The sequence below is a fragment of the Budorcas taxicolor genome, chromosome 10 (assembly GCF_023091745.1).
Source record: "Budorcas taxicolor isolate Tak-1 chromosome 10, Takin1.1, whole genome shotgun sequence".
Taxonomy (NCBI): Eukaryota; Metazoa; Chordata; class Mammalia; order Artiodactyla; family Bovidae; genus Budorcas; species Budorcas taxicolor.
The window spans coordinates 18,891,872-18,904,186 of record NC_068919.1 but is presented as its reverse complement, the minus strand read 5'-3'; the positions used below and the strand labels follow the sequence as shown (position 1 = coordinate 18,904,186).

The following is a 12,315-nucleotide window of genomic DNA, read 5'->3' as shown; positions in this document are numbered from 1 at the left end:
GATTGAGGTACATATTTGGAACCAGGGGGATTTTATGAATGTCTACATACTGAATGTTAAGATCCACCAGATTTTATTCTGTATTCAGCTCCCATGTTTCACATACCCTCTAAGCAGATGATTCAAAAAGTCTTTGGGACTTTGGTCCAACCCTCAAGAAAAGACCTAAAGATATTGGTATCAGCCAGATAACCCTGCAAGGGCAACCACAGCTTGGAAGCCCCACCAATGCACACTAGAACTTCCAGGCATGTGAAAGTGAAAGTCACTCAGTTGTGTCCAACTCTTTGAGACCCCATGGACTACAGACCATGGAATTCTCCAGGCTAGAATACTGGAGTGGGTAGCCTTTCCCTTCTCCAGGGACCTTCCCAACCCAGAGATCGAACCCAGGTCTCCTGCATTGCAGGCAGATTCTTTACCAGCTGAGCCACAAGGGAAGTGTTTCTAAGTATGATCACCACACATTTGAGGAAACATCTTAAATGAAAGAAACTAAAATTAATGGATAAAATATAACTTGGAAGAAATAAACTATACAGGGGAAAGAAAGCTTTAAGACAAATGCATAAAACTATCAATAGATCTTCTGCATAAAGAAATACAGCTATATTCATTAAATTAGAATAGTTGAAAGGGAAACATCCATAATAATAAAAAGCATTTGAAAATTGAAACTACAATAGCATAAAGAAGTCCAAAGCATGAGAAAGAAAGCTGATATCTCTCAGAAATTTGAACAAAAAGACAAAGGGAGAGAAGAGGCAAGAAAAGAGAAGAAAATTAGAGGAGCAGTTTAGGACATCCAGTGACCCACTTATAAGAACTCTGGAAAGATAGGACAAAGAAAATGGAGAGGAGCAAATCATTAATAAATTCAGGTAAATGTCACAGAATTGAAGGACTTGAGCTTCTAGATTGACAAGGCTCAACATAATGAATGAAAATAGACCCATACCAAAAGACATGTCATCATACAATAGGAGAGACAAAAGAAATCTCCATTATGATCCTGAAAGTAGCTTTACAAATGATGGTTGTACAGCAATCACAGAGGGAACCATTCCAGAATAGAGTAGGTTAGAAGGCTCTGGGAAAGATTTCTTTAAGAACATGGAACTGATGGAGTACCTAACTGTATTTCAACGTATTGAGAGGAGATAGTCACAAATGGGGAAACACTTGGAGGTGAATTGAATGTAGAACCAATGAGCAAATATAAAATAAAATATTAACTCTAAAAAATATGAGTTATATAGGGTACTATATGCTTCAGTTGTGAATATTACTTACATAGTAAAAAAGGTGAACACTAAAGAACTAAACTAAAAGGTAAATTAAAAAAAACTGTATATTGACCTAACTAAAATTGTGATATTCTGTTGGGGGGATGTCTGTGTTTGTGGAGGGTATAGAACTGGAGTGTTGGAATGTGCTTAATTTGTTATCTGTGGTCACAAGTATGATAGCAATATAAGTTTGGTGAATATTAAAAGAACCATTTAAGTAAATTCTAAAGGGTTGTTTAGGGATCAGAAAAGGGATAAAAATAGCAGGAGAAAAGCTATCATTTGTAATAAGCTTCGTGGAACAATTTCTTTTCATACCATATAGATGTACAAGTTTAGTAATATGCTATTTTAAAAAAAGAGGGCACCATGAATAAAAGAAAATTGACTTCCAAAGAAGATAGACCTGATTTTAACTTCTGTCTCTATCAGCCCTCCTCAGGTTGTTCATGTGTAGTTAGGATAAAAATACTCATTTATCTTGGCAGTTATGAAAAGTAGTCATTGTAAGTAAGGCCCAGTGCCTAGCTTCTAGTAGATGCTCAAAAAAAATTTCTTTTTTGGTAGACAAACATACAAAGGAACCAACACTAAATGTACAAGTAAGCCTCCTAGTACAGAGTTAGGATACATGGGTCAGTAAGCTGTTATTGTCTCAGGATGTTTCCTTGATGTATTTGATGGGAGAGAGTATGTAAGTGCTAAGAATGAGGCAATGTTGCATAGTAGGTATGATCCTCCACTTTGTCACTCACTGGCTGTGTAACCTTGGGAAAGTCACCTAATACTTAAACCACCAGTTTTTCACCTGAAAACTGTTTATGGTTTGAATGTAAATTTGTTGTTATAGGTATTTAAGGTAACTCTATGTACTTATGCTCCAGGCATAACTCTAAGTACTTATGAGTTATGCTCCATAACTCATAAGTACTTATGCTCCAGGCAGAAGTACTTATATGATAATAACTAATATGATTCAGTTCAGTTCAGTTCAGTTGCTCAGTCGTGTCCGACTCTTTGCGACCCCATGAATCGCAGCATGCCAGGCCTTCCTGTCCATTACCATCTTCCAGAGTTCACTCAGACTCATGTCCATCGAGTCCGTGATGCCATCCAGCCATCTCATCCTCGGTCATCCCCTTCTCCTCCTGTCCCCAATCCCTCCCAGCATCAGAGTCTTTTCCAATGAGTCAACTCTTTGCATGAGGTGGCCAAAGTACTGGAGTTTCAGCTTTAGCATCATTCCTTCCAAAGAAATCCCAGGGCTGATCTCCTTCAGAGTGGACTGGTTGGATCTCCTTGCAGTCCAAGGGACTCTCAAGAGTCTTCTCCAACACCACAGTTCAAAAGCATCAATTCTTCGGCCCTCAGCCTTCTTCACAGTCCAACTCTCACATCCATACATGACCACAGGAAAAACCATAGCCTTGACTAGACGGACCTTAGTCGGCAAAGTAATGTCTCTGCTTTTGAATATGCTATCTAAGTTGGTCATAACTTTCTTTCCAAGGAGTAAGCGTCTTTTAATTTCATGGCTGCAGTCACCATCTGCAGTGATTCTGGAGCCCCCAAAAATAAGGTCTGACACTGTTTCCACTGTTTCCCCATCTATTTCCCATGAAGTGATGGGACCGGATGCCATGATCTTTGTTTTCTGAATGTTGAGCTTTAGGCCAACTTTTTCGCTCTCCTCTTTCACTTTCATCAAGAGGCTTTTTAGCTCCTCTTCACTTTCTGCCACAAGGGTGGTGTCATCTGCATATCTGAGGTGATTGATATTTCTCCCGGCAATCTTGATTCCAGCTTGTGTTTCTTCCAGTCCAGCGTTTCTCATGATGTACTCTGCATATAAGTTAAAAAAGCAGGGTGACAATATACAGCCTTGACGTACTCCTTTTCCTATTTGGAACCAGTCTGTTGTTCCATGTCCAGTTCTAACTGTTGCTTCCTGACCTGCATACAGATTTCTCAAGAGGCAGGTCAGGTGGTCTGGTATTCCCATCTCTTTCAGAATTTTCCACAGTTTATTGTGATCCACACAGTCAAAGGCTTTGGCATAGTCAATAAAGCAGAAATAGATGTTTTTCCGGAACTCTCTTGCTTTTTTGATGATCCAGCGGATGTTGGCAATTTGATCTCTGGTTCCTCTGCCTTTTCTAAAACCAGCTTGAACGTCAGGGAATTTACGGTTCACGTATTGCTGAAGCCTGGCTTGGAGAATTTTGAGCATTACTTTACTAGCGTGTGAGATGAGTGCAATTGTGCGGTAGTTTGAGCATTCTTTGGTATTGCCTTTCTTTGGAATTGGAATGAGAACTGCCCTTTTCCAGTCCTGTGGCCACTGCTGAGTTTTCCAAATTTGCTGGCATATTGAGTGCAGCACTTTGACAGCATCATCTTTCAGGATTTGAAATAGCTCAACTGGAATTCCATCACCTCCACTGGCTTTGTTCGTAGTGATGCTTTCTAAGGCCCACTTGACTTCACATTCCAAAATGTCTGGTTCTTGATTAGAGATCACATCATCATGACTCTCTGGGTCGTGAAGCTCTTTTTTGTACAGTTCTTCCGTGTATTCTTGGCACCTCTTGTTAATATCTTCTGCTTCTGTTAGGCCCAGACCATTTCTGTCCTTTATCGAGCCCATCTTTGCGGGAAATGTTCCCTTGGTATCTCTAACTTTCTTGAAGAGCTCTCTAGTCTTTCCCATTCTGTTGTTTTCCTCTATTTCCTTGCACTGATCGCTGAAGAAGGCTTTCTTACCTCTCCTTGCTATTCTTTGGAACTCTACATTTATATGCTTATATCTTTCCTTTTCTCCTTTGCTTTTTGTCTCTCTTCTTTCCACAGCTATTTGTAAGGCCTCCCCAGACAGCCATTTTGCTTTTCTGCATTTCTTTTCCATGGGGATGTTCTTGATCCCTGTCTCCTGTGCAGTGTCACGAACCTCATTCCATAGTTCATCAGGCACTCTATCTATCAGATCTAGGCCCTTAAATCTATTTCTCACTTCCACTGTATAATCATAAGGGATTTGATTTAGGTCATACCTGAATGGTCTAGCGGTTTTCCCTACTTTCTTCAATTTGAGTCTGAATTTGGTAATAAGGAGTTCATGATCTGAGCCACAGTCAGCTCCTGGTCTTGTTTTTGTTGACTGTATAGAGCTTCTCCATCTTTGGCTGCATAGAATATAATCAATCTGATTTCAGTGTTGACCATCTGGTGATGTCCATGTGTAGAGTCTTCTCTTGTGTTGTTGGAAGAGGGTGTTTGCTATGACCCCATGAACAGTATGAAAAGGCAAAATGATAGGCTACCAAAAGAGGAACTCCCCAGGTCATTAGGTGCCCAGTATGCTACTGGAGATCAGAGGAGAAATAACTACAGAAAGAGCGAAGGGATGGAGCCAAAGCAAAAACAATACCCAGTTGTGGATGTGACTGGTGATAGAAGCAAGATCCGATGCTATAAACAGCAATATTGCATAGGAACCTGGAATGTCAGGTCCATGAATCAAGGCAAATTGGAAGTGGTCAAACAAGAGATGGCAAGGGTGAACGTCGACATTCTAGGAATCAGCGAAGTAAAATGGACTGGAATGGGTGAATTTAACTCAGATGACCATTATATCTACTACTGCGGGCAGGAATCCCTCAGAAGAAATGGAGTAGCCATCATGGTCAACAAAAGAGTCCGAAATGCAGTACTTGGATGCAATCTCAAAAATGACAGAATGATCTCTGTTCGTCTCCAAGGCAAACCATTCAATATCACAGTTATCTAAATCTATGCCCCAACCAGTAATGCTGAAGAAGCTGAAGTTGAACGGTTTTATGAAGACCTACAAGACCTTTTAGAACTAACACCCAAAAAAGATGTCCTTTTCATTCTAGGGGACTGGAATGCAAAAATAGGAAGTCAAGAAACACCTGGAGTAACAGGCAAATTTGGCCTTGGAATGCGGAATGAAGCAGGGCAAAGACTAATAGAGTTTTGCCAAGAAAATGCACTGGTCATAGCAAACTAATATGATTATATGACAATAACTCATATAAATGGTGGTTTTAGTTAACATCTCTGGATCTCATTTCTGTTTTCAAGATGAGGAGACTATCATTTACTTTCCAGATGAAGTTTAACTGTACAATTGAAGATTAAATATGACTTAAGCTTAACTGTGAAGGTTAAATAAATTAATTCATATGAAAGTTGTTTATATAACTTAAAGTCATATACAGATAATGTCAATAGGACATGCTGATTGCCATTTTTACCTTTTTTTTTTTTTTTTGCTTAACAGACCTCAGAGAGCTAAGATGAGATTCTGGGCCAAAGGGAAACAAGGGGAGAAGAAGACTACCAGAGTGAAACCTGATACCCACTCAGAGGTTTCAGCACTCTCTGCTGGCTCAGATATGATTCCAGCTCATCAGTTTCCAGATGGTAAAAATGGACAAAGGGTGGAGATTGTCTTCAAAATTTGTTTACTCATTCTGAAAGTTTTCTCTCTCTCTAGTATTTGTAACAGTAATTCTCTTGGCAAGATATTCTAGTGAGATAGGACCAAGATTGTTAAATCCTTCCTTAACTAAAAGATAATTATAGAATTACATTTTACCTATAAGAGTAGTATTTCCTTCAAGGAAATACGGCACCAAAACAATGAAGTAACAACAAATTCAAGAATAATTGCGAATCTTTGATTAGCCTCAGTTTTCTAAAGTGTAAAAATTTAGCCACCATTCATTCACCTAACAAATATATATTCCTGCTGCTGCTGCTGCTAAGTCGCTTCAGTTGTGTCTGACTCTGTGCAACCCCATAGACGTCAGCCCATCAGGCTCCCCCATCCCTGGGATTCTCCAGGCAAGAACACTGGAGTGGGTTGCCATTTCCTTCTCCAATGCATGAAAGTGAAAAGTGAAAGTGAAATCACTCAGTCGTGTTCAACTCTTAGCGACCCCATGGACTGCAACCTACCAGGCTCCTCCGTCCACGGGATTTTCCAGATGAGAGTACTGGAGTGGGTTGCCATTGCCTTTTCCATATATATATTCCTAGTAAAAATTAGTAAGATAGCAGCAGCTAATATTTGATTGTTTACTATGAAAAAGGCACTGTGCTAAGCATTTTGGATGTATTAACTCGATCCTCACAGCCATTTTTTGAGGTTGGTATGATTATTTTTCCCACTTTACAAATGAGAAAGCTGAGGCACAGAGAAGTTATTTGCTTATACACGTATAGCAGTTGTTAGAGCTGAGATCTGAATTCAGGCGAACTGGCTCCAGAGTCAGTGATCCTAACTGTTGTGCTAAAAGATCTACTGTATGTCAGTTGCTAGGACTTTATAATGGTAGCTGTTATTTTAATTTTGGGGCATCAATCATAGCACATAACAGGTACCCAACAGTTAGTTCATCTGTTGATACGGTTTCTCTAAATGCTGGAATTACTGACTCTCCAAGGATTCCAGTAATTCCAACATTTGAAGATTAGCCCTTTCTCTCTAAGCCCTTTGCTCAAGTATGTATGAGCATTTTTAATTACTATGTAAAGATGCCAGCTATCTTCAATGGGGGGATATACATCAGAGGTGGCTATGTGATAATGAGTGGGTAAAATACCAATGAGGGGGTGTAATGTCAGTATTGAATAAAATAGAAATAGACCCTAGGAAGAAAATTATTATCTCTAAGTAGAAATAAAACAGACCAAGTTAAAATAAGTAAATAAAACTTGTCACATCTAGGCTAAGATAAAAATAAAGGGACAGAGGATAAAATAAGACAAAGGGAGGAAAGATGATCAAGTTTCACAGAGGCATGGATCAACCAGAACAGAAGCACCTGTGTGTCAGAGGGAAAACTGATAGAAATTTAATTAGAATCCTGTTTTTCTGTCTTGTGACTCTGCTCCTATCAGTTTGCAAACTGATATGGATAAAGCCAGTAGTAAATTACGTGAATACTACAAGTTTAGTTTGGAAAATTTGAACTTCCTACAAGGATCCATTTCTTATGTTTTATCTGTTTTATAGTAGTCATTCTAAATTTTTCATTTTTCACAGTTATATTCTCTACTGCTTATTTCCAAGAAGGAAATAGGAAATTCTTTGAGTGTTTGCTTAATAAGGATACATGTATAAAAATTAAAATTGTACCTTTTTATTTATCTTTGAGTAAAAATTTATTAAGGTAGCCCTTGTTTTTAAGGCTGAACTAGGATTATAGACAGTTTCTTTAGTAACCATTATTTCTCTTAGTATAAAGACAGATATTGTTTTTTAAATGAAATAATTAGATACTTGTATATCTAGCTTATATAATGGAATTAATATCAGTTGACACCAGTTTGAATATACTTGTATCCTCTCTGTATCTTCATATTTTTTATTCTGGTGCCATATCTGAGATTTAGTTTGTCTCATTTCCTGCCTATTGTGGCATTTAGCATATAGAAGGCTACTTGTTTCCCTTTATTATCAGAATTAAGCTTTTAGATGGAATGAGGATATACCATTGGCCAGACGATAAGGTAAATATGTGTGAGAAAAACAGGTATGTGAAATGGGACCAACATTCTCATCAAGCCCCAGGTAGGCATTGGCAAATCCAGTGTAGTTCTAGATTCCAGTGGACTACATGGAACCAAATTTCTCTGGTATAAACAATTGCAGAAAAATTTTGTTGTGTTTTCCAATATTATATACAAAACTGGTTCAGTCCAGGAACTGTCTGAGAAATTAATACAGTTTTGAGGGAAGTATGCATATGAAAGAAAATCCCAAATAGTAAAGAGACCTAAGCAGAAGTGAACCAATTGGGTTACCTTGCTCCCTAAATAGAGGTTGCCAGGCTAACACCAGATATTGTCACTGAAACATTTATGGCTTTAGACCCTAGTAAAGAAATAATACTAATTATCAAGCTTCACTGATTTATTGGGTTTGTATAAGCTGGTTGTTCTTTCAAACAGATGTAGTAAAGCTCTGACTGGGTTAGCAGTCAACATTGAACATCCTAGTGTGATTGTGTATGCTTCTTTTCTTTGGGATTGAGGTCTTTAGAATCCAGGCTTCAGTTGTATACAACACTTCCATCTAGGTTTTCAGTGTCAGACCTCATCTCTCTGGGACACCTGATAGCGTTTCCCATTGGAAAGTGATAATTCTTAAATAAGTATCAGTACAAACGTACAATCTGGATTTATTGCCTGTCTGACCCCAAACATTAATGTTACTTTTCAGATATTTCCTTTAGTGACTTAGTAAAGGAACTTGAAAAGAAGGTGTGGAGGTTTCAATATTTTTACTAAAAAATTTTTTGTTTGGATACTCTGTCTTGGTTTACAGAATTATCTCATAATCACCCAACACCTCCTTTGAGTCCAGAATTGCCTGGGAGTTGCCGAAAGGAATTCAAAGAGAACAAAGAGCCTTCTCCAAAGGCAAGGCGCAAGCGAAGTGTGAAGATCAGCAGTGTGGCTTTGGAGTCTATGCACTGGCAAAATGACTCTGTCCAGATTATAGCAAGTGCCAGTGATTTAAAAAGCATGGATGAATTTCTTCTGAAAAAGGTATTCAGGCCCCTAAGCAGCTTTGACTGTGGAATGTTTGTATATCAGGATATGCCCGGTAAAGTACGCATGCTTCAGTAAGTTAGAGGGTCTGTTTCTTTATCAGAAATGTGCAAATCATAGAATATGCATGAGTCAGACTGGGTAGACGGAATTTAAGGTTTTAGGCTTTACTTTTGACTTCACTTTTACTGTTACTGTCACATTGCATTCCATATGTTAAGGTGAGGTTTGTCATTATACACTTTCTGAGTTGTTTTCTGTAGCAAAATGATTGAATTATACAGTATTAGAAGAGACCTTGGAAATTATCTCATCGTAATAAAACTTTGGCTGTCTAGTCATGTTTTTATCTGGGTCCCATGATAATTTGCCCTTTCAGGATGGTCATTGTTGAAGAAACAATATGTGTCCAGTGTGGCATTCATTTCTTTTCAATTTAGTTGATTGTGTACAAAAACTCTTTCTGTGGTCCCCAGATGAATGACCTAGATAATGAAGACAGCAAGAAAGACACACTAGTGGATGTTGTATTCAAGAAAGCCCTGAAAGAATTTCGGCAGAATATCTTCAGCTTTTATTCGTCTGCGTTGGCGGTAAGTTGGACTGTGTCAGGAGAGAGTCAGAAGTTCAACATATGAAAAATTTGACAACACCATAAAAATAATACAGGGCTATGTTCAATTAGAGATTTCTCCAGTGTCTTCTTTAGTTTTAGGGATAGATATGGAAAAGCATACTGATTGACCTCTGATTAATAACACCCTTTAATTTCCTTGAGTAGCCTTTTTCCCCCTCTTAGGGGTATATTTTCATCTTCTTAGGATATTGAAGAGAAGGAAATGGCAACCCACTCCAGTGTTCTTGCCTGGAGAATCCCAGGGATGGGGGAGCCTGGTGGGCTGCCGTCTGTGGGGTCGCACAGAGTTGGACACGACTGAAGCGACTTAGCAGCAGCAGCAGGATATTAAATTCAAATACTCTAGCTATGATTATTTTTCACTCAGTGGCGCTCTATTTTTGACCTCCTGTGATCCTTTCAGCTCTGGCTCCAGCTTCTAATTCTCATTTATGTTGGAATTATTATACTTTTTTATCCCATAGAATTAGGAACGTTTATGTTTAATAATCTCTGTGTGTGAGTTTTTTTCACTTTTACTTTACCTTGAAATGGCAAACCCACTCCAGTATTCTTGTCTAGAAAGTCCCGTGGATGGAGGAGCCTGGTGGGCTACAGTCCATGGGGTCACAAAGAGTCTTGGACATGACTGAGCGACTTCACTTTCACTTTTATACTTTCATATGGTATTCATGTTTTAGAAAATTTATTCCTGGTGCTAAAGTATATAGTAACTAATACTTTTGATCTATAGGATATTAGTATTTCTTGAATTGTCATATTCTATAAAAAATAATTTGTATTTAATTGATTTTTCTTTGATCAACCTATAATTTTATGTGAAAAGTGAGAAAACTTTCCTGTGTATCTTCCACTCAGTATATGGGGTTTTGGCCTTTTGCAAATAGAAACCAGACAGTCTTAGAGAGCAGTAATTTCATGACCATAATAAAGTAGTAATTAGACTATGGCAAATGACTAGGTTTGAATAGGGACAGTATTGGCCATATTTTTCCAATCCTGCCAACTACTTATCCTGCTTCACACCTATATTTTCTAGATTAGGGATCAGTGCACTTTGAATCACATAGGAAGGACCAACATTATAAACTGGAGCTTGATAGTGGTTTTATAATCTTGGATCAAAGAGAGTCAACCTCTAATTCTGAGAAAGTGAAAGAGAAATAAAATTTAAATATATATAACATGTTTTGGTCACTGAAATGCTATTTTTTCTTTCTCATGGAGAGTCTGCACCTCATTTAAATTTAAAAGGAATTCCATGTAGATCCCATTGCAAGAAATATAGTGTTTTTTTAGGCATGTCATTCTTCCTTGGAAAAATGAAAAAGTAAAGTTAGCTAAGTAAAGTTAGTAAAATTTACTTAATGTTTCACTAGGCAAGAATTCAGGTATTCACTTTTAAGGCAGAATTATCTAAATAAGATTCATTTCTGGAGAGATAGGTAATTAAGAGGTATGCAAATAACCTTCATACCCTGGTGGCTCAGATGGTAAAGTGTCAGCCTACAATGTGGGAGACCTGGGTTCAGTTCCTGGGTCAGGAAGATCCTCTGGAAAAGGAAGTGGCAACCCACTCCGGTACTCTTGCCTGGAAAATCCCGTGGACTGAGAAGCCTGGTAGGCTATAGTCCATAGGGTCACAAAGAGTCAGACACAACTGAGCGACTAAACTTTCAAATACAGTTAAAAAGGCAGGTTTATGGGAGAAATTCCCAGGACTTTCTTCAACTATTACATTGTTTAAACTGTTAGGTATTTTTTTTAAATGTAGCAGGTTTTATTCTGCAAACATTCCAAAGCGGAGTGGGAGTTTACAAATACCACATGACCTCATGGGCATGCCCATTAGAAAGCGTAATTTTTATTCAAAATACTACCCAATGAAAATTTAATCAGTCTTCTCTATATAAAGAATTTCTTCTTAAAACCTTATTTTTCTTATTGTTTAATAGGTAGATGATGGGAAAAGCATACGATATAAAGACCTCTACGCACTATTTGAACAGATTTTGGAAAAGACCATGAGGCTTGAGCAGCGAGATTGGAGTGAGTCTCCAGTCAGAGTTTGGGTTAACACTTTTAAAGTGTTTTTAGATGAATATATGAATGAATTCAAGACTTTGGAATATATACCCACAAAGGTAAAATATATTTTGATTTCTAAAAGAATTCAATTATGAATTCTTCTTAAGAGTCTAAGACATCTAGTATTTGAGAAAAGCACTGCAGTGAACATGTCAGCTTTGCACTACTTCAGATCCAGCAAACTCCATTCTCTCTTACAAGTTGATCAGACTGTATTATCTAAGCCTTCTTCAATTAATACATTTTTCACTGAATTAAAATATAATGTTAAGAATGCTGTTGCTGTAAGATTATACCCTCAGCTTTGCTAGAGGTCAGTGCATGAATTTCATTTTGGAAAACAGTGGTTTTCATCATTTCATTGTATCATCTCGTGACTTTCATGTAAGGACCCATAAATTTCTCCTTGAATTAGGTTTTAGGAAAGAAGTAAGAAAGTATATTAGTTTTTATTATATCACAGTGTCTGTATTTCTTTCCCACCAGGTGCCAAAAACAGAGAGAAAGAAAAGAAGGAAAAAAGAATCTGATTTAGTAAGTTGTAATCTGTCTTTTTTTGCCCTGTGTTATAAAGTAATTTTTAGACTAGCAGTCTGAAGTGTATCATACAATATTTCTCTGGGTATATTTAAGGAATAAGTTTATCAGATGTCTAGGGGGTAATCGTTTATGCCTTTACAAAAATTTAGAATGACAAATATGTCTTGAATTCCTTGA

The 12,315-nt window shown here is 37.7% G+C and overlaps 1 protein-coding gene across 1 annotated transcript in view; it reads left to right on the top strand.

The window, feature by feature from the left end:
• Positions 1–12,315, top strand: part of MYO9A (myosin IXA) — a 181,041-nt gene that overhangs the window by 130,588 nt on the left and 38,138 nt on the right. Inside the window, exons 28-32 of the mRNA XM_052646755.1 lie at positions 5,593–5,735; positions 8,647–8,870; positions 9,350–9,466; positions 11,466–11,654; positions 12,085–12,132. Of these exons, the coding sequence (XP_052502715.1) occupies positions 5,593–5,735; positions 8,647–8,870; positions 9,350–9,466; positions 11,466–11,654; positions 12,085–12,132 (721 nt within the window). The remainder of the gene's footprint in view (positions 1–5,592; positions 5,736–8,646; positions 8,871–9,349; positions 9,467–11,465; positions 11,655–12,084; positions 12,133–12,315) is intronic.